Below are 21,824 nucleotides of genomic sequence, written 5' to 3' on the forward strand. Positions count from 1 at the left end.
GAATATGAAATTAAAACTCTGTTATTTTTTAAAAAAGTAAATAACTTAAAAAATTATAAGGGTTAAAAACTAAAAACTATTTAAAAATATAATTTTTTAATAAAAACGTTTTTTCAACAACTTGAAACTATGTAAAAAATATTTTCAAAAACAATAATACTTTTTGAAATAACGAGTGTTTCATGATAAAAGAATTACCCTGTATAATATTTATATTTATAATTTTATAATTAATGAATTTTTTCATTTTAGTTTCTAAATTAATGGATCATTATAATTATCTTGATAAGCCATTTGATATGGATATGATCTTTGAACAATTGAATTCCTGTAAATTTAAGCCTGAGAGTGTAGAAGATAATAGCATGGACAAACTTGGAATGGAGGTTGTTCCATCCCTCACAAGCATTGAGGGCAGTTCTCAAAAAATATCTCAACATTCTTCTATATTTAAATCTTTGGCCTTAGAGGCGGCATTAATGACATCAGCAGAAGAACGTACAAAAGCTATTAATCGAGTATTTCATACTATGTCACACTTAGTATCTAGAAATATTGTCATGAATATTTTAATGTCACTTATTCACTGGACATTTGAAAGTGAAGATATAGTTGCATGGAAACTAGATAAACTTGGTTTTACAAATGTGCCCAAAATAGTGCAATTTATAAGACTTCTACTTATTATGAATGTTTGGACTGATAGAGAATACAACGAAAATGAAATGTTGCCAAATAAATTAGAAAAAAATGTTCTAGGACTATTATCAAACATAATAATAGCATTAGCTGAACATTATCGACCAGCTTATAATTATGCAATATCCATACCGGTTCAAGTAAGTTTATTTTGTAAATTATATACAATATACATACATTTAAAAGATTTATTTAGCAAAAGACTGGAATGTGGTAGTTTGATGTATATACTTTTACAAAATAAAATATATTATAATATTAAACATAAAACATTGATAAACCATCAAAATCAAAAAAATTATCTTGGAATGAAGGTTGGAGCTATCATATATAATTTCAAAGTCGACTCCATAAATTGTATGTTTATGCCTTTTATAAATGGTCCTCAAACTTTTTTTCATCTATGTAAAATTACTAGTTATGAAATTATTTAATTCGACCATATAAAGGGAACTATATCACATTTTTCTTGTATCTTAAGTATACATAATTTGCCTACATTTTGAATGTCAATAATTTATTAATAAAAAAATGATACACTTGGACGGCATTAAGTTATATAGGTATGTAAAGGGGTCAGTCATGGACAACTTAAATTCAACAAACTCCAACTAAATACATTTTTCTAACTACACACCAAATGTATAACTCTTATCACTAAAATTCCATGATAAATTAATTTTTAAATCTAAATAGACACCAACATTCAATGTGTTACAGTAAGTTATAGTAAGATAAAAATATGTATTAAATCGTTAGTTTATTCAACCAAGCCTAACCTTAATTGATTTAATTAAACAATAATATACCTTATTGAAGTATTTTTTTTTAAATAATAATTAAATTTAAAGAGTTTATTTAGTCAAGTATTAGTATCTAATAAGGTTAGTAATGAGTTTATATAGGGTTTTATTTTTAAATTTGTATTATTTTACAGTGATTCAAGTTAAATTGAAAATTACATTCATGTTTTTTAAGACATTGATTTTTCTAAATACTATGTTTTACAATGTTCACTAATTACTATGTTTCAAACACCTAATGTATCTATTTGTAATGTATATATTAACTCTAGCATTATATTATATTATAATATGTATAAGAATAACAATTTTATTTTATTCTAAGGATATTTTTACCATGGCAAGTGAAGGAAATTTAAAAATGCAACATAATTTAAAAGTTACCAAATTAGTTGTAAATGAATTTGTAAAAAAACTTAATATATTTTCAAAGCATGGTAAGTTACAAATTTATTATTTTTTCATTTACTACAAATAAATATTTTGAATAAAATATAAAAAAATTTCAGATGAAACGGAAGCATTAAGTCCAATTGAAAACGATAATAAACCATCAGTTAAAATGCTTATTAATGCATTATCTGCATGTTTATTGTCTCATGTTGTTAGTAATGATATTAAACATTGGGCGTGTAAGCAATTAGTAAGTTAATTGTATATATTTTTTACTAGTGTTATTTGGTTTATTCTCTGAGATCATTATTTTGTGTGGTAGGGGAAATGATCTACTAAGCAATTAAAAGTTAGGTAGGTTTTAATTGTTTTTTTTTTTTAAAGAATACAATTATTATAAATAGTTTTTGATTAAGTACATTTTTAGACATCATTTTTTAATACATGAACTTCTGTTTACGTATTTTATATATAAGGACTTTAAATTACATTAAACTCTTGATTATTCATGGTCTGCCACCTGAACTATCTACAGTACTATATATAATGTTTATGTTTATTTAAATACTATTTAATATTACATAATATAATATAACAATAGCATTTTTGTTTCAATTTGTATTTGGCAAATTAACCACGGAATTTACTAAACCGTGGTTGCCGTGGAACCCTATTCCGCGGATAATCAAGTGTTTACTATACACAACTTTTGAACTTATAACATTTAGACAGTTGACCCAGTATATATAGTTGATTTATAATGTATAAATAAAGTTTGACCGGATCCCTGGTCTAAATTGATATTGTTTTAAACAATATATTAAGTAAAAAAGATTTGTTATTTAAATATTTCCGTTATAATGTTTGTACTAATTAAGAATAAATTTCTTGGACTGAAGATAAAATTATAAATTATACTATTACCATTGATTATAAATACTATAATGAAATAAATGATTTATTTTAGGTAAATATATTAGTTAATAAATCTTTACATAGAAAACAATTAGTTTTACCAAATGAATCTGATTTTCCGGGTGCATTAAAACGACGTCCAATAGTGAAACTGGAAGGGCACCAGAACCGTATAAATCATGTAATATGGCAACCGAAAGTAAAATCACTTGCATCTTCGTGCGTAATCATTTTTCTTCAGAACATACACATTTATTTCAATATTTAAAATGAGTTTTATTTTAATAGTGGATTTGATGGAACTATGAGGTTATGGAATACTGAATTAAGCTTAGAGACGACACTTATGTTTTTTAAATCCACACAAATCTATGGTAATGATTTAAATGGAGAATTGATATCAAAACTTGCATGGTCACCTTCTGGATTATGTATTGCCGCATCAATGGAAGGAACCCTTAATATTTATACAGTTCAAAGACGTCAGTACTTTTATTTTTTAAAAATTATTTTGTTTATTATATTATTTATGTACAGATGTTCTTCAAGAAGATGAAACTTGCTTATCAACATATACTCAAGATGCTTGGATAACAGCTATAGCATGGTCTGGAATTTCAATAAAAAATTCTTATAGTTTCTATCCTCAGTATTTGTTAGTTGGAGGCGTTGATGGTTCTGTGAATATAGCTATTGTTGATTCACTTAATAAAATCATGTATGAGAAACTTGATAATTTTTGCCGACCTGGAGGTTTGTGCACAAATAATATACCTAATGTTTTATGCTTAGTATTACTAGCAATATATACACAAAATAGATAAACTTGTGCTTGGATATGTTATACAATTTAGGAATCATTGTGTAAACTTTTATACATTTCCGAATGTAATGTTAAAGTTCAAAATATATTGTATACATTTTTCAATAAAAACTTTCTTATACCTATTTATATTTATAGTTCCAGTTTCTCATATAGCATGGCATGATGATTCGGTTCCATTTGCTATAGCATTTTCTTCTGGTGTCATTACAGTGGGTAATATTCAACCAATAACTGAACCTGAAACATTAACAATTTGTGAAGTAAATAAATGAAAATACTAGAAATAAAAAAACTTGTTAATAATATAAAAATATGTTTTAGAGTCCTATATCTACACTGCAATGGTCTAAAATGTTTGACATACTGTCTGTAAGCAATGTAGAAGACACAACCATTAGACTTTGGATTAAAAAACAAAATTGTTGGGAAATATTTCATAAACTGAATCATTCAAATGAGCCTACTTGTGTGGTTTGGTCCCCTGTTGTGGGTAAGGAATATAATAGTCAATATTAAATGATTATTATTATGTTTGTTATATATAATAATATTTTATCTACAATTTGTATTTGTATTTATAGGTAATAAAGGACTGTTACTTTGTGTTGGTACTGCTGTTGGATCCATTAATGTTTGGTTAATACCTACTCCATTTTCTAAATTAAAACCCAGAGTACTATACTCATTCCAAGGACACATGTTTAATTCTGTTACTTCAATGAGTATCCATGATAGTGGCTTAGTATTGGCAACGGGTTGTAGCAAAGGAAGTAGTGGTGTAGTAAATATTTGGTCGCTCTTTGATGGCAGTTTGTTGAACACGCATACTGGATCTGGTGGTGTAGATGATTTATGCTGGATGGAGGACCAACTCGGACTTGCTGTTTGTTTTGCTCGATCAAAGGTAATTAGAATTATTTCTTATTTTTAAGTCTATAATTAATTAACATTATTATTATTAATTTACATGTATGTTTCATATGAATTTAAGGATGTAACGGTCATAAAATTTAGTGCTGATAATCTTACACATAATCGATTCAAATCAAATGCTCGAAGTGCTTTGTATCGTCGTGGACTCCATAATGTTAAATACTTTCGTAAATTTGTTAACTCATTACCTGACTTACTTCAGTTGCAAATGAACCATGAGAAACACAAAGTGCTAATGGGAGATCGCCTTATATATAGTGATTATTTAAAAGGACTCATTGGGATTGCACTGGAAATTTGGCCTGATCAAACATTTAGTTTTACATTTGTACCACCAAATACAAGTCATAGCATTGAATTTTGTATGTTAATTATTATTATTTTAAAATTAAAAGCTAATTGTAATTATTCTTAAAACAGACGAAGAATGGCAATGGCTACAAAGATTAATCACAGTTTTGAATACTGCTAAAGCCTTACTAACAAGAAAGAATTTCCCTGAGACGTTTATAAGCTACTTTTCATCTGGTTTGAATGGTATGATACATTGTATTTATAAATATTTTAAAATCTTATACTTACATTCATATAAATATGTATTTTTATTTTGAAAATTATTTAGAAGAAAGTGATGATCATAATTTATGGTCTGAAGCTATTAGCAACAATAAGTGGACTATAGAAGCTGATCAGCAAATTATTCAATGGTTTAATACAACTCCTCATGATTGGCAACCATATACCAAATGTGATGCATACCTTTGGGGTAATGGTCGAAATGGACAATTGGGTGATACTGGTATATTATGTAATAATTATTACCTAATTAATAACTAAGGGTCTGGATCTTGATGCTCTGAATACAACTTAGAAAATTCACTTAAAAGATTTCTTAGCTTTAAAGTTTTTAAAAGATACTTGTATTTTTAAATCAAAATCAGCAAAATTACAAAATTTGTTATGTTTGATAGAATAGAAGTCTATGGTTACACAAAAAAAATCAATCTATATATTTTCGTTCCTTCAGATTAATGACTCAGTTTCAAAATGTAAATTATAATTATGTCAATAAAATAAAAATAAAAACAAATTGTTAATATATCATAGAAACATATTTTATGTAATTGTCTGATATTATAAAATAGCAAGTCATCAAGATCCAACAAGACCTTGATCCTGATTAGTTGAAAATAATAAAAAAAAATTGTATTTATTTTTATTGTGTTTTGTAGCTGTTGGTCAATGTATTAATATATGGTCACCTATTAAAATTCAGAATTTTAAAATTGCTCAACGTATTGTTTGTGGGCAAAACTGCACTTTTGTTCTGACTAGCCAAGGAACAGTGTTATCATGTGGCGAAGGCAATTATGGTCGTCTAGGTCATGGACATTCCGATAGCCTTCCCAATCTAACCATGATATCAGCTTTACAAGGATTTGTAATAACTCAAGTATCCACATCTATTGGTTCGGATGGACATAGCTTAGCTTTAACAGAGACTGGAGAAGTCTTTTCTTGGGGAGATGGTGATTTTGGAAAACTTGGACATGGTAACAATGAGAGACAGAGAAAGCCAAAACTTATTGAATCTCTATACGATGTAGTAGTTATTCAAGTAGCCTGTGGACATAAACATAGTGCTGTATTATCCCAAGATGGTGAAGTTTATGTTTTTGGAAGTGCTGAACATGGTAAATTAGGTTTAGGCGGACATATAAACAAAAAACGTCCGACAAAAATTGTTCATAAAGGTTTCTTGAATATAAAACACATTGCATGTGGACAAAATCATACTGTTTGTATTGGAGAAAATGTTGTTTGGGCATTTGGGGAAGGTGAAGGTGGTAAATTAGGAATTGGAAGCAAAAAAGATATCTATGTTCCACAAGTAAGCATTTGTCATAACCATGGTACTCCTACATTAGTAAAGAATTATCTTAAATTTAAGTTAAAATTTTTTTCTAGGAAATCATTACACTAAATGGAAAAAATATTAAGAAAGCATACTGTGGAAATGGCTTTACAATGTTCCTTTCAGAAGATGGTGAACTCTATTCATGTGGATCGGATAATTTACAAGATACAACAGATGTTTTATATACTGAAAAATTGAACCCGGAAAAAGTAAATATAACCTATTGTACTAAAGTAATTTTTATTATTCAAATTTATTTTTGCTTTATAGATATTTGAATTCCAAGATCAAATTGTAACTGATGTTGCTACAGGTCCAGATCATGTATTAGTATTGACTGCTCGTGGTGATGTATGGGCTTGGGGTAATAACTGTGAAGGTATTCTTGGATTTGGTCATGATTTACCTGTCCAAAAGCCTATGATTATTCCAATTTTATCCGACAAAAATATCAAACAAGTAAAATAAATATTAATTATAGTGAAGAAGATGTCAGCGCACTATTTGTTTTCTCACTCTGACCCACGCGCAATATACCAAATTTTAAGTTCACAATAATGGTTATAATCATAATAACTTTCAAAATTAGAGTGGCCTAAAATGGCCTCTTATAAAATAAGGTAAAGGTAAGATTATTATCTAAGGTATCCTGTAGGCGTTTTATTACATTTTAATTTTAAAACGAGTTATGAGTATTTTAAAATTGTAAATTGTTTGTAAATCTCAAAATATTCATAACTTGCTTTAAAATTAAAAGATAATAAAATGCCTATGAGATGCCCTAGATAATAATCTAACCTTTAAATTTTATAAGAGGTAGTTTCGCTCTAATTTTAGAATAATTTCATTATTGTGAACTTAAAAATTGCTATGTTGTTCTTGGGTCAAGGAGAGTAAATAAATAGTGTGCTGACATCCTCTTAATAAATAATTATTAATTAATATTTAATATTCTATTTAAGATTGCAACTAGTCGTACTCATTGCGCTGCATGGACAGCAGAACCATTTTCAAGGGACTCTACAAATATTTCCCATAATGATTTACCAACATCAATTCCTTACCAATATGGATATTTACAAGAATATAAAATGGCATCAATTGCTGCTAGAATGAAGTGCTTACAACAGTTTTCAAATATTTTGTATACATGTTGGCAAATGATTCCATTTAATACCACTGTGAGTAATTAAACTTATTGTACTTATCTAGCTCTAATCAAGTTAACTAATTGTTTGATCCACTTTATGTAGGAATTTGATTGGAGTAACATCAAACGTTGGCATTGGTTGGCAGATAAAAGGCTTAAATGTTTATATACAAATAAAATCATAAAATTACCATTAATGAAAGTTATTAGTCGTACAATGAATCAAGCTCAAAATTATGGTCCTCAAATAATTGTCAAACGTTTGAGTAGTAATGGTACTAGTATGTGTATTTTTGAACAAGTTGCCAAACAAATTGTCAACATTAATGCAGAATTACTCAGACTCCCATCTAGAGCTTGGAAGGTAGTAACATTTAAAGCTACTTTTTTTTTACTAATAAACTTCTAATATTTCATCATAAACTGAAGAAATATTTCATTTTTGTTTTATAAGTAATAAATAATAATTAATATGATATAATTTATATCTATCATAAAATATTATAAATATTGTGGTAAATTGTTATAAATCTTGTATAATAATATTCATTATTTATTATATAAATCTTATAAGATTATGCTGATTATTAAGGCTTTGAAGTTGTAGGAGGTGCATATTTTTCTATATGCTTTCTGTTTATAGCAGACCTAGGTAGAAATTAATTTTATACAATAACAAGTTCAAAAATAGAAAATTTTAAATGCATATTTTTTATCAAATTTAGATTCGGCAGGCAAAAGGAGCCACTATATACTTATGTAACTTTAACTGGCCATCAAGTCTGGCGAAGGGAGGTCCCTTGAGTTTGGCAACCAGAGCCGGTCGTTGTAGGGAGCAACTTCTTGTCAATTATTTATTTGATAGGAAAGTGAATCTAGTTGGCACATTGTGGGGTCAAAAGTAAAATTAAAATGACCGTAAATACATGACATTTTGATTGAATGTTTATATTAGCATTTTCTATACACGATAAAATTTTCCAAATATTTTGACTTATTTTGAGATGTTTATGAACATTGTCAATTTCCATTTTTTTTAGTTCTTTTTTCTATAAATATCAATACAATTTTATCTGTTGAGTAAAAAAGCTTGAAAATTTAATAGAAGGCAACAATCAAAGGCAGATGAAAAAAATTAAAAATCCTTAGTCACAGTTTTAATTTATAAGCATTTAAAGTTCAAATTTTGACAAAATACAGAAAAATCACGAAAATTAGCAAATTATATTGAGTTGAGAATTCATAAAAATTTTTCTTTTTTAATTTAAGATTTGAAAATGCAATATAAGATTACTCATAAGTTTGTTTACCTTTATCAAAAAAAAAAATGTCTACAAGAAACTTAAATTAAATTTTTATGTGCGTCTGAAATTTATATTTTTACAACATTTGATATTTACTTGATTTCTCATGTAACTTATTTTATTGTAATTAAAAAACGAATGACTGTAGATACTTGAATATTTTACTGAACGTTTATATTATCATTTTCTATACACGATAAAATTTATAAAATATTTTGACTTTTTGAGCTGTTTACGGACATTGTCAGTTTTAAATTTTTTTAGTTTTTTTTTCTATGAATATCAATAAAATTTTATTTGTTGGGTAAAAAAGCGTGAAAATATAATATAAGGCTCGTAGGTTATTGTTTCAAAGGTAGATGAAAAAAATTAAAAATACAGGCACAATTTTTTTTAATAAGCATTTAAAGTTCAAATTTTGACAAAATTTATCAAATTATGATTTATTAATTATTTTGTAATTAAAAATGTATAAAATGTTTAACTTTTATGGCTAAGGATTGAAAATTTAAAACAAGGCTCCGCGTAAATAGGTTATATATAAATTACTTTATTCACAATAATATCATCAAATATACTTGGTAATATCATAGGCTGACTGACCGTTTTCGCTCAGAATCGTTTTTCCTATGCAATGATATTATATCATTGAATTCAAATTTAATACCATCCATTACAGTGACCCACTTGTAACCTACTGCACAGCAGAGCGACATCCACTTACCCACCTTTCTTTCTATGAATGTCAACAAAATTTTATTTGTTGGTTAAAAAAGCTTGAAAATTTAATAAAAGGCTTCTGGTTATTGTTTCAAAAGTAGATGAAAAAAATTAAAAATCCATAGTCGCAATTTTTTTTTATAAGCATTAAAGATCACATATTGATATAATACGTAAAAATGACGAAAATTTGCAAATTATTTTGAGTTAGAAATTTATAAAAGTGTTTTTTAAATCTAAAATTTGAAAATGTAATACAAGATTCCTAATAAGTTTGTCTACCTTTATCAAAAAAAAAAATGTCTACAAGAAAATAAAATAAAATTTTTTTGAGCGTTAGAAATTCATATTTTTACAACGTTCAACCGATTTCTCATGTAACGATTTTCTTATTTTGTTGTAATTAAAAAACTAATGACTGTAGATACTTGAAAATTTCACTGAACGTTTATGTTAGCATTTTCTATCTATACACGATAAAATTTATAAAATAATTTGACTCTTTTTGAGCTGTTTACAGATATTGTCAGTTTACAATTTTTTTAGTTTTTTTTTCTATAAATATCAATAAAATTTTATCTGTTGAATAAAAAAGATTGAAAATTTAATAGAAGGCTCCTAGGTTATTGTTTCAAAGGCAGATGAAAAAAATTAAAAATCATTAGTCACAGTTTTTATTTATAAGTATTTAAAGTTCAAATTTTGACAAAATACGGAAAAATCATGAAAATTTGCAAATTATATTGATTTGAGAATTCATAAAAATTTTTCTTTTTAAATCTAAGATTTGTAAATGTAATATAAGATTACTCATAAGTTTGTCTACCTTTATCAAAAAATAAAATGTCTACAAGAAACTTAAATTAAATTTTTATGAGCGTCTGAAATTTATATTTTTACAACATTTGATATTCACTCGATTTCTCATTTAACAATTTTTTTATTTTATTGTAATTAAAAAACTCTTTTTGAGCTGTTTACGTATATTGTCAGTTTACAATTTTTTAGTTTTTTTTCTATAAATCTCAATAAAATTGTATTTTTTGAATAAAAAAGCCTGAACATATTTTAATGCAAGGCTCCTAATATATTGTTACAATAGAAGTTGAAAAATATTAAAAATACATATGCACAATTTTTTTTTATAAGCATTTAAAGTTCAAATTTTGACAACATTTATTAAATTTATGATTTATTAATTATTTTGTAATTAAAAATGTATAAAATGTTTAACTTTTATAGCTAAGGATTGAAAATTTAAAACAAGGCTCCACGTAAATAGGTTATATATAAATTACTTTATTCACAATGATATCATCAAATATACTTGGTAATATCATAGGCTGACTGACCGTTTTCGCTCAGAATCGTTTTTCTTATACAATGATATAATATCATTGAATTCAAATTTAACACCATCCATTACAGTGACCCACTTGTCACCTACTGTACAGCAGAGCGACATCTACTTACCCACCTTTTTAAGTTTGGCAATACTATTATGGTATTGAACAATCAAAATTTTTAATTTTAATATATTATTTTATATAATTTGGTGGTTGATAGTTATTAATTTATTAGTTATTACAAATTAATATAATCTCTGAATAAACTATAGGTGAAATTAGTGGGTGAAGGAGCAGATGATGCAGGAGGTGTATTTGATGATACTATTGCCCAGATGATGGAAGAACTTCAAACACTGACTGTAAAATTACTTATTTTGACACCAAATGGCAGAAATGAAACAGGTTATAATCAAGATCGATTTATATTTAATTCAAAAATGAACCATTTTAAACAGCTACAACAATTTCAATTCCTTGGTATGTGATTTTTATTTATTAATTTAATTTATGTTTATTTATTTTACATAATTTTATTTATCAGGAATGCTTTTTGGCGTTGCTATTAGAACTAAGAAACCCTTAGCTCTTCCTTTATCACCATTGATTTGGAAAATGATTATTGGAGAATCATTAAATATATCAGATTTAGAAGAAAATGATACTTACTATGCACAAAATTTGACAAGTATACAAAATATACATCAAACTGGAGTTACTGAAGAGAATTTTGAAGAGGTGAAAATAGTAGTTGCATATTTGACTTCTACAATAATTAATTATTTTTGATTTTTTCAGGCAATACCTTTTTTAAATATGACTGGTACTGATTGGATGGATAACACTGTGCCATTAATTCCAAATGGTCATTATGTATCAGTTACATATTCCAATAGATTAACATTTTGTGAATTAGCACTGAAACAAAGGTTTCATGAAATGGACGAACAAATATTAGCAGTGCGAAGAGGTCTTTCTGCATTAGTACCTCTGCCATTACTTACGTTTCAAACTGCCGAACATTTAGAACGTATGATATGTGGACTACCCAATATATCTATACCAATTTTGAAAACTATTGTTAGGTAATTTTACATATTTTTTATAAATCTATTACAGTATAATGGTAAAAAAGTCTAGGTTTTCTAAAAAAAATAAAATTTCATAGATAGTAAAAATGTTTAGTAGTACGGTTATTGGTTATCGCATAATAAATATTTTATTTAGCTATAATTAAATTATTGTTAATAATAGCTAATAATTATAAAATGATGATCTCTGTGACTTAATATTTTTAGCTATAGCATTTAAAACTTCTTCTAGTTGTATTGTTTTTCCAAAATAATTTAAAAATCTAATCTAATTTTTATTGATTGCTTACCAGTTTATTTTATGTTAATTTTGCGTTGTCTGCAGCTATTTCATACCTTATTTTAGTTATAAGTTTCTAATTAGTTGTCCAACCATATATGAAATTCTTTAATACCAACTTTCATATACATTGTTTGTTTTATTACTATCTGAGACAGCTTAGTGAATATCAGAGCTATTTGTGAAATGTTTTTGCGGGGCTTAATTGCGAGGGTTAGATATTTGGGGCCTTAGAGATGATCCAATTTTTTAGCCTATCGCTAGATCTGAATCATTAGATTGATGAACTATGGATCTAATAATTTATTTTTGCAACAGGCCGTGGGGAGCCTTATCACCTTTAAGCCGTCCCTGATAACCGTAGACGATTTTCCCCTTCTTGATTTCTTAAAATTTGTTTTGTTGAATTTTTATGTGATAATTTATTTATTTTTAAATTCATATGGACTCATGCCTAAGTACCTCTGTTGGCTGATTTATAACAGTTTTGGTAACATTTGTTGATGTTTTTGCTTCTTTTTTTATATAAAATATTATTTTTTCGAAAAAAATCAAGTGTGAGCTTTTGATACCTATAGGGGTTGAAATAAGCTTACAACCTTCTCCACAATATACTCTATAATTATAAAAAAAAAACTGCATGACTATCGGATAAGTGGTTCCTGAGATCATTGGCATCAAAGATTCTTATTTATAGATTAAAATTTCCATTTTTTAATAAATGAAAAGCCTTAACCTTTCAAAAGAATCTATAATCTAATACTATAATTTATAACATAAAAATAACTATGTACTATATACTTCACTCTTTAACATCTGTCACACTGTGTGCACTACTATATAGGAATTTGTTAAGTAGAATTTATCATTTGTTTTATATGATTTCCACACAAAATGCACTTATTAAACTGATTATTTAAGATTTATTTAAAATGTTCAGAATTTTAAGTTTTATAGCCTTCTCCTTCCACCCAACAAGACTTTTTCCTTTCCACATTATAGAACATAATTTTTTTTTACAGGTATAGAGAAATGGATGAAAACTCTCAAGTTGTCCAATGGTTATGGGACATTTTAAATAGTTTTTTGGATTCTGAAAAAGTGTTATTTTTACGATTTGTTTGTGGAAGATCACGTCTTCCATCTAATTTATCAGATTTTTCTCAACATTTCCAGGTAAATTTTTTGAATATATCTAATTTATAAGATCATATTATGTAGATTATGTAGATAACCTTTAAAATTTGTTCAAAATACTTTTACCAATCATAGGACAACAACCCATTAATATTTTTGTGAATCTTGTTATTAAAATATACCTTCTTCCCAGTGGCGGCTCGTGGGTTTTTAATGAAGTAGTGCACATCCAAAAAAAATATAACCAATATAATATATATATATTATAAATTGTATTAAATAATTGTTTTCAAATTTTAGTTATTTACCAATTACTTTTTCTTTTGCTTATACCTATTTTTACAAGTATAATAATAATAAATACATAATAATAATAATAATAATACATTTTCAAGTAAAAATACTATGACAAAGTAGATACGATATGATCGACTAACTAATATGATCAGTTGATAATCGGAATATAATAAATGAATGAACTATAACATAATAATACTGATGCCGACGCGCAACGATATCAAAAATAGTTCGCTGAAAACAATTTAATTGGTTATGTGCACACCAATTCCATTACAACGCGGGCTGCGTGTATCGACTTGCTTTAATTTTTACACTGTACAAATGTGCACAACTGCACTACTATAATAATACACGCCGATACCGTTCCGTCGCGGACAGCCAGGCGGCCGTTTAGCAGTCGAAATAACCCAATCAATATATTAAATATAATATTATAATATTATTATTTCCATAATATTCTGAATTTATATTTTTATATTTCCCCTCAAGCCATAAGTACTACTGCTGGGTAGTTCCTTAAAACGATGTTAACTCACGTTAAAATCACATAAACACCGCATATATGCCTATTGTAAAAAACCTTACAGATTGTATATTTTCTAAATAAATGTTAAAAAAAAAAAAAATATTTTTATATTTTGAAAATAATCCTTATTACATTACAGGTACTTAGTTGTGTTATTATGATGTATGTTTTAAATTTTTCTTGAGTTTGAGTAGGTAGTGCACGTGCACATACACACGAGCCGCCACTGAACCTTCCACTGTATATATATATATATATATATATATATATATATTTGTAGATATATAAGTTTAAGCTTGAGACAATAAGTGTGAGTTTCAGAATAAAAGTGTAATAATTTAGTTTTGTTATAAATTAATTAATCCTTAATCCTAGGTATGACTATATGAATTTATTTATCAATACGCTATTGCTGTTTATCTAGATATTATTTTCCATTCAAAATATTGAATTATTAGTATTGTTATATACTTGAGTAAAATTAATATAAAACTATTTATTAGCAAGATCAATATAAGGTGGTGTCGGTAATAAAAACAGAAGTGAATTTTATAATGTATAAATATTTAATTTAAGTTAATAGTTTAGATATTAAATTATGTATAAAAGTAGTGTATGATATGTTTCCATTATTAATATTATTATAAGTGATAACTAGTATATAATTTCACTGAACCAATGATATGCATTCATAAATAATAAATATAATTGTAATAAATATTTTAAATTATTAGATCATAAAAGTTGAAGACAAAAAAGATGGTTTACCCACAGCTCAGACATGCTTCTTTCAACTGCGATTAACTGATTACAGTAGCCGTGCTGTTTTTGAAGAAAAGCTCAAGTATGCTATTAACAACTGCCGGACAATAGATATGGATAATTATATGTTATTTAGGAATGCAGATGTTGACTCTGACGATGATTTAGATATGATGATTGAAACCTATTAGATAAACTGTGTTAAAACATTTTAACTATTGTATAACCTTAGAAATGTAATCCTTATAAATATATTATGTTTTCTTTTGAATATTTTATTCTTTTGAATGAAATAAAAATATGTTTGGGGGTTTCTACACATTAGATATAAAAAGAAAAATATTTATGTTCGTAAATTAGTGTATTATGTTTGTGTAACTTCTATAATAAAAGTTTACTATTGTATAAAATGCTAAAAAACCAAGTGAAATATTTTAAAATAATTGTATTAATATATCGACTAATTAAAATACTTTAAACTAACAAAAAGATATTATGCATTCCAATATTGTGTGTGTACTTAATCATTTAAATTGCAGTGTTTCGTTCTTGGCCTGCTCAAATATTATGCTGATTATTATTAAAAAAAACGAATAAGTACAGCATATTGTTACATTACAGTATGCTATGAACTGTGTAATATTGTTACACTAAAATAATTATCTGTATATGGTATTCCTTTATTTTGTTTCAATCATGGTTTAAGATATGTTAAAAAAAAGTATACAATATACAGGTCTAACAGGAAGACCTGACACGAAAAAGAAAAAATATATACTAGTTAAAAGTATAAAATTATATGGATAATAAATAATTTAAGATTTTTCTTATGTCTGAAAATTCCCAAAAAGTATAATTTGAAAAAAGTTATTGTTTCAAATTAATATTTACTCCAAAAAAATATTAATATTTAGATCTATTTCATATAAATTTTCTTCAATATTCATAAATAATGAAATAATGAAAATTTTTCTCTTCTGCATTTTTTTATTATATTCATGAACATTATAGTTGTACAATTTTCGTTTAAGTACCAGCGACGTCATCATGGCATACACTGAAACTGAAGTTAAGAATATACGTAGACTTCTAAATAATATAATATATAATAACCGTGACTTAAACGTGAAGTAAATAGTGAAAACTAATATAGTGAATAATATTCAATATAATATGGATGTGATAATTATTTTGAATTTATCTATATTTATCTACATTTAAAATGTTATCACTGGAATTGATAAAAATTTTGGTATCGTTGGTATTGTATTTTGGTATAAAACCCACGAAACGATCATGATCGTGATAATTAATGTGATCACACGATCATAAAAACTATTTTTTTTTTATAGATACAAGTATACAACACAACACGGTGTAAGCACAGAATATATTTCATATATTCTGTGGTGTAAGTGTGAACCCCCCTTAATCGTAATTATGTTCTATGGTCTTGTCACAGCTGATATGTACAATAATTGTTTATTGTATAATTTAGCCACAGAATAGATTTAATCTATTCTGTGATTTAGCTGTATAATATTATTGTTCTGTGTATATAGATATACAGATTCTGTGAGTGTTGTTGAAAATGTTGTTATCAGTTTATCACGGATTAAGATAAAATGTAAATAGATAAAATTATAATATTAATTTCATGATTCTTAAACCAAAATTTAAATGAACAGAGCAAAGATTGAAAGATTTCGGTTCGTCAGACTCAGATCAGCATCAGTTAGTCCATCGAAATTTCACCTAACTGAACCATTTAGTGATTACAAAATTCTGAGTAAGTACTTTGTAATGAATAAAATAAAATGTTTAATAATATGATTCATGGTTATTGACTTTATATTATAATATGGTTGCAGAGGAATTGAGGCATTAATGATGTTCCTTGATACATTGTCCCGGTTTCTTCCTGCGAGGAGTAATTACTTGATTCTTTCTCGATGTAAGCATGTACAAGCGGCTCGTTATAAACGATCTATCAAGGGTAATAAACCATTAACATATGAGATGGCTGGGCCACCACACACTATTGCTCACATCAAGGGTTGGAATTCATGGAACACGTGTATGATAAAATATTAATACTTACGTCTAAAAATTTTGGTTAACAATGTTGTTAAGCATTAGGGTAAATTAAATTTTGCTTTTTATAGGTAACATGTTAGATGGTTTAAGACCGGCTGAAACTGCAATAGATGACGAGTTCATTCGTCGTTTCATGACAGGCACTTGGCATGATTTAATTGCTAGTGAAATAATCATAAAAAGACAACACAACATAATAAGAATAGCTGCCATAACGGTACAGAAAATTAGTGTGACCAAAGTATATTTCTTAATTGGTTATACGGAAGAACTTTTAAGCTATTGGCTGCAATGTCCGATCAAGTTAGAATTACAGACTGTTGAAGACCGAACTGCAGTGGTGTTCAAATACATTTAGCCATTTGGAAATTAATTATTGTTGTCTATTAGAATTTTGTATGAAAGTAAAGTATTACATTAAAAGTTTGTATCATAATGCATTTTTATTTACTTCCTTTCCTTTAATTATTTATTATAAAATTGTATGATGAAACAATTATTATTTTCATATAATTTTGTCATTATTTTTGTTTAAAAATGTGTAAGTAAAAATGCTATTTTATATATTTATAGTTATTAGTATACAGTTTTTAGGAAGCTAATTATTATCACTAAACGAGTGTTGGAAAGTAATGAGTCATGAGTGCGTTTCTATTTTCATTATTTAGGGTAAAACATTTTAGATTCTGAGCGAAGCAATGAATGTATTGATTTTACAATGATGTGTGTTTTTTTTAATTTTTTTAATTTTTTTTTTATTTTTGTGTCTGTCATCACCTTTTAGGACCGTAAAAGTGCTTGGATTTTCTTCAACAGTAACTTTTCTGATTGGAAAGTGAATCTAGTTAGTACTTTGGGGGGTCAAAAGTAAAAAGGTGGATAAGTGGATGTCGCTCTGCTGTACAGTAGGTTACAAGTGGGTCACTGTAATGGATGGTGTTAAATTTGAATTCAATGATATAATATCATTGTATAAGAAAAACGATTCTGAGCGAAATCGATCAGTCAGCCTATGATATCACCAAGTAAATTTGACGATATTATTGTGAATAAAGTAATTTATATATAACCTATTTACGTGGAGCCTTGTTTTAAATTTTCAATCCTTAGCCATAAAAGTTAAACATTTTGTACATTTTTAACTACAAAATAATTAATAAATTATAAATTTGATAAATGTTGTCAAAATTTGAACTTTAAATGCTTATTAAAAAAAATCGTGCCTATGTATTTTTAATATTTTTCAACTGTTATTAGAACGATATATCAGGAGCCTTATATTAAATTTTCACGCTTTTTTATCCAACAAATAAAATTTTATTGATATTTATAGAAAAAAAAACTAAAAAAATTGAAAACTGACAATGTCCGTAAACAGCTTAAAAAGAGTCAAAATATTTTCAAAATTGTGTGGTGTATAGAAAATGCTAATATAAACATTCAGTGAAATTTTCAAGTATCTACAGTCTTTCGTTTTTGAATTACAATAAAATAAGAAAATTGTTACATGAGAAATCGAGTGAATATCAAATGTTGTAAAAATATAAATTTCAGACGCTCATGACTGTAGCTTAAGAAGTTAAGAATGATCTAGCCCCCATATTGTGATAAAACTTTGGCCATGCACTTCCCTAAACGAAATAGTTTATTCAAAATTAAAGACATATACTTACAATTACATATTAATTGACTTACCGTGGAGTGTAAAAAACAAAAACTTATGTAAAGAATAGTGTAAGTACTAATTATTTTAGTAAAACTTAACGAATGTAAGGTAACTATTGCATTTGTTTTGAAAATAATAATCAGTAGAATATTTTATAAATAATAATAAAAAGATTCTAGCACAAATGCATAATGTTTCAAATCATAAGTGTTAACTAGGCGTAGGTACAGTTAATCAAAGCTGTGCAAGTTAACCAATTTTTTTAACTAGTTAAAGTTAAGTTATCCTAAAATAAAAAATAACTAAGCTAAGTTAAAGTTAGTTTTAAAAAGTTACTGAATTTGAGTAAACAAGGTAAGTTACACATTTTCTTGAAAATAATAACTAAGTTAATTTAAAAGTTAAGTTACTTTTTTTTAAATACCTTTAACTTACTTATAAACGTTTTTTTTATCTCATCGTAGGAAAATAACTAGTTTTGGTATAAATTAAAACAAATTAATATCAAATGCACATTGCACAGACTATATTATTTTATAAATTATACAACTGTTTTAGATTATTGTTATAGTTGTACCTTACATACAGATCAAAATTATATATTTTCAGTATAATTTAAATAATAGTATTTATTTATTAAAAACAATTAAATAGTAGTTGAATCTTGAAATATGATTTTTTTCCACTTGTTTCCATAAAAATACAATAGAAATATAGAATAGAATATAGTATAATATAGTACCTATTTAATCATATTCTACTCAAAAAATATAAATTAATCTACTGCTGCTAGTTCTGCTATAAAGCAAACTTGTGAAATTAATAATTATTTTCAGTTTTAAATGTTGTCTAATCTAAATGTTTCTTTTTTGAATTTGAAGGAAAATGTTTAAAACATTGATATAAAAAACAAAATATTTACAGTTCACATTAAAATATAAAATATTAAAATGTTACTTCAAAAATATTTTTACAGTCCTAATGTCAACAGTTTATTAAAAGTAGCAATCAAACTATTAGAACTAATAGAAGTGTTCAAAATGACAAAATGACTTAATTAATCCTGGCGGTTCTCACAAATATCAATACAAATAATATTCAGTTCATAAATCATAATAAGACAATTTTTGTAAATAACTTTATATAAATAACTTTAATTTTAACAAAATAACTAAGTTAAGTTACAATTATTTATAAAAAGAAATAACTTAGTTACTAACTAAGTTATTTTATACATTCTATTTTTTTTAACTAGTTAAGTTAAAAGTTATCAAAAAAGTAACTATTAACTTAACTTTTAACTTTTTAACTAGTTACTGCCCAGCTTTGCAGTTAATTGTACAAATCACTTACTGGGTACAGTTTTTGAGGTTCGGCATTGATCGAACATGATTTTAATTGATTAGATTATTTATCCATGACACATAGGATACATCAAATTCAAAATATTGTAATATTACCTGCTGTAATGTCATATCTGGATGAAGAAACTTCCTCTGGGTCCGAGATAGTCAATTTTTTTAAATCACACTTTTCAAACGTATATAAGCCAAATACATTAAATAGTTATAATATTTCCAATATCAGTAAATTAGATAACTCTTTATTCTGTGTTAACTCTATAAATATTTCAATAATGGATGTTTTTAATGAATTTTGGTGTACTAACCAAAATCAATCACTTGGTCCTAATGGTATCTCTGCAAAATTTTTAAAGGAATCGTCATTTATATTAACACCTATTAAACTTACTTATTTAACAAATCTCTAACGACTAGTATCTTTCCTGACAAATGGAAATTTTCATTTATTACACCAATTTTTAAAAAAAGGTAATAAATCATTAGTTATTAATTATCGACCTATCTCTAAAATTTCAATCTTACCAAAAATATTTTCTAAATTAGTAAATAATAAAATTTTTCCATTATGTGAAAACATTCTTTCAAATGAACAACATGGTTTTCGCCCAGGGCGTTCAACAATAACTAATCTTAGTATATTTAAATAATTAATTCTGGAATCTTTCAATAACAAATCTCAATTTGACGTTATTTATACGGACTTTGAAAAAGCCTTCGATAGAGTTAATAATTCTCTTCTAATAACAAAACTTAAAGCTTAAGGTTTTTATGACCCACTTCTTTCATGGATTCATTCCTTCTTAACCAATCGCACTCAAGCCGTAAAATATGAAAATTATATTTCAGATCGAATTAATATTTTATCCGGCGTTCCTCAGGGTGATCACTTATCACCCTTACTATTCTCGATATTCATAAACGACATTAATACAATTTTAAAACATTCAAGTTGTCTTTTACTTGCGGATGACATAAAAATATATAAGCATATTAAATGCACTAATGATGCATTAGAACTACAATGTGACCTAAACAGCCTTTATCAATGGTGTATTGAAAATGATATGTCTTTGAATATTGATAAATGTGCTATAGTCTCATTTTCTTTAAAAAAGAATACTTTACTTTTTGATTACACATTAAATAATTCAATCTTAACACGTAATTATGTAATTAAAGATTTAGGTGTTTTTTTCGATACAAAACTTTCATTCAATTTTCATGTTAATTATATAAGAAACAAATCCTACAAGAAACTTGGCTTAGTAAAACGTATGTGTAAAGATTTTTACGATGAATCAGCCCTAAAAATCTTGTACTTTACGCTAGTTCGTTCTAACTTTGACTATGTCTCTATAATTTGGCGTACTAATAATATTATCCAAAACCATAGTCTATCTACTGTACAGAATAACTTTTTAAGATACCTATCATATAAATATCATTATATAAGAACTCCTCATTCTGTATATGAAACCGTTTGTAATCTCTTTAAAATAATGCCCCTAAATAAAAGATTTATTATCTTAAACTGTAAATTTTTATATAAATTATTACATAATATTATAGATTGTCCCGAAATAATCGAACGTTT

At 26.3% G+C, this 21,824-nt stretch overlaps 2 protein-coding genes across 3 annotated transcripts in view; both read left to right on the top strand.

Moving 5' to 3' along the window:
* The window catches only part of LOC132948046 (probable E3 ubiquitin-protein ligase HERC1), a 38,849-nt gene extending 23,255 nt beyond the window's left edge, over positions 1 to 15,594 (top strand). Inside the window, exons 42-63 of one of the 2 annotated variants that reach the window (XM_061018311.1) lie at positions 253 to 839; positions 1,828 to 1,939; positions 2,012 to 2,145; positions 2,863 to 3,029; positions 3,099 to 3,292; positions 3,348 to 3,563; positions 3,772 to 3,896; positions 3,958 to 4,126; positions 4,218 to 4,540; positions 4,628 to 4,931; positions 4,990 to 5,106; positions 5,192 to 5,368; positions 5,802 to 6,460; positions 6,538 to 6,696; positions 6,758 to 6,946; positions 7,450 to 7,668; positions 7,741 to 8,001; positions 11,280 to 11,487; positions 11,552 to 11,745; positions 11,806 to 12,092; positions 13,401 to 13,554; positions 15,076 to 15,594. In XM_061018311.1, the coding sequence (XP_060874294.1) occupies positions 253 to 839; positions 1,828 to 1,939; positions 2,012 to 2,145; positions 2,863 to 3,029; positions 3,099 to 3,292; positions 3,348 to 3,563; positions 3,772 to 3,896; positions 3,958 to 4,126; positions 4,218 to 4,540; positions 4,628 to 4,931; positions 4,990 to 5,106; positions 5,192 to 5,368; positions 5,802 to 6,460; positions 6,538 to 6,696; positions 6,758 to 6,946; positions 7,450 to 7,668; positions 7,741 to 8,001; positions 11,280 to 11,487; positions 11,552 to 11,745; positions 11,806 to 12,092; positions 13,401 to 13,554; positions 15,076 to 15,294 (5,174 nt within the window). In that variant the 3' untranslated portion in view covers positions 15,295 to 15,594. Of the gene's footprint in view, positions 1 to 252; positions 840 to 1,827; positions 1,940 to 2,011; positions 2,146 to 2,862; positions 3,030 to 3,098; positions 3,293 to 3,347; positions 3,564 to 3,771; positions 3,897 to 3,957; positions 4,127 to 4,217; positions 4,541 to 4,627; positions 4,932 to 4,989; positions 5,107 to 5,191; positions 5,378 to 5,801; positions 6,461 to 6,537; positions 6,697 to 6,757; positions 6,947 to 7,449; positions 7,669 to 7,740; positions 8,002 to 11,279; positions 11,488 to 11,551; positions 11,746 to 11,805; positions 12,093 to 13,400; positions 13,555 to 15,075 lie in introns of both variants that reach the window. The other variant, XM_061018310.1, reaches the window with a different exon arrangement.
* An 877-nt stretch (positions 15,595 to 16,471) lies between these two features.
* On the top strand, positions 16,472 to 17,636 carry LOC132948849 (small ribosomal subunit protein uS3m). Its single transcript, XM_061019509.1, has 4 exons — positions 16,472 to 16,730; positions 16,792 to 16,892; positions 16,975 to 17,180; positions 17,269 to 17,636. The coding sequence occupies exons 3-4, from the start codon at positions 16,991 to 16,993 to the stop codon at positions 17,556 to 17,558; spliced, it is 480 nt and encodes a 159-aa protein (XP_060875492.1). The 5' UTR covers positions 16,472 to 16,730; positions 16,792 to 16,892; positions 16,975 to 16,990; the 3' UTR covers positions 17,559 to 17,636.
* Positions 17,637 to 21,824: the final 4,188 nt, after the last annotated feature.

The sequence above is a fragment of the Metopolophium dirhodum genome, chromosome 7 (genome assembly GCF_019925205.1).
Source record: "Metopolophium dirhodum isolate CAU chromosome 7, ASM1992520v1, whole genome shotgun sequence".
Classification (NCBI taxonomy): Eukaryota; Metazoa; Arthropoda; class Insecta; order Hemiptera; family Aphididae; genus Metopolophium; species Metopolophium dirhodum.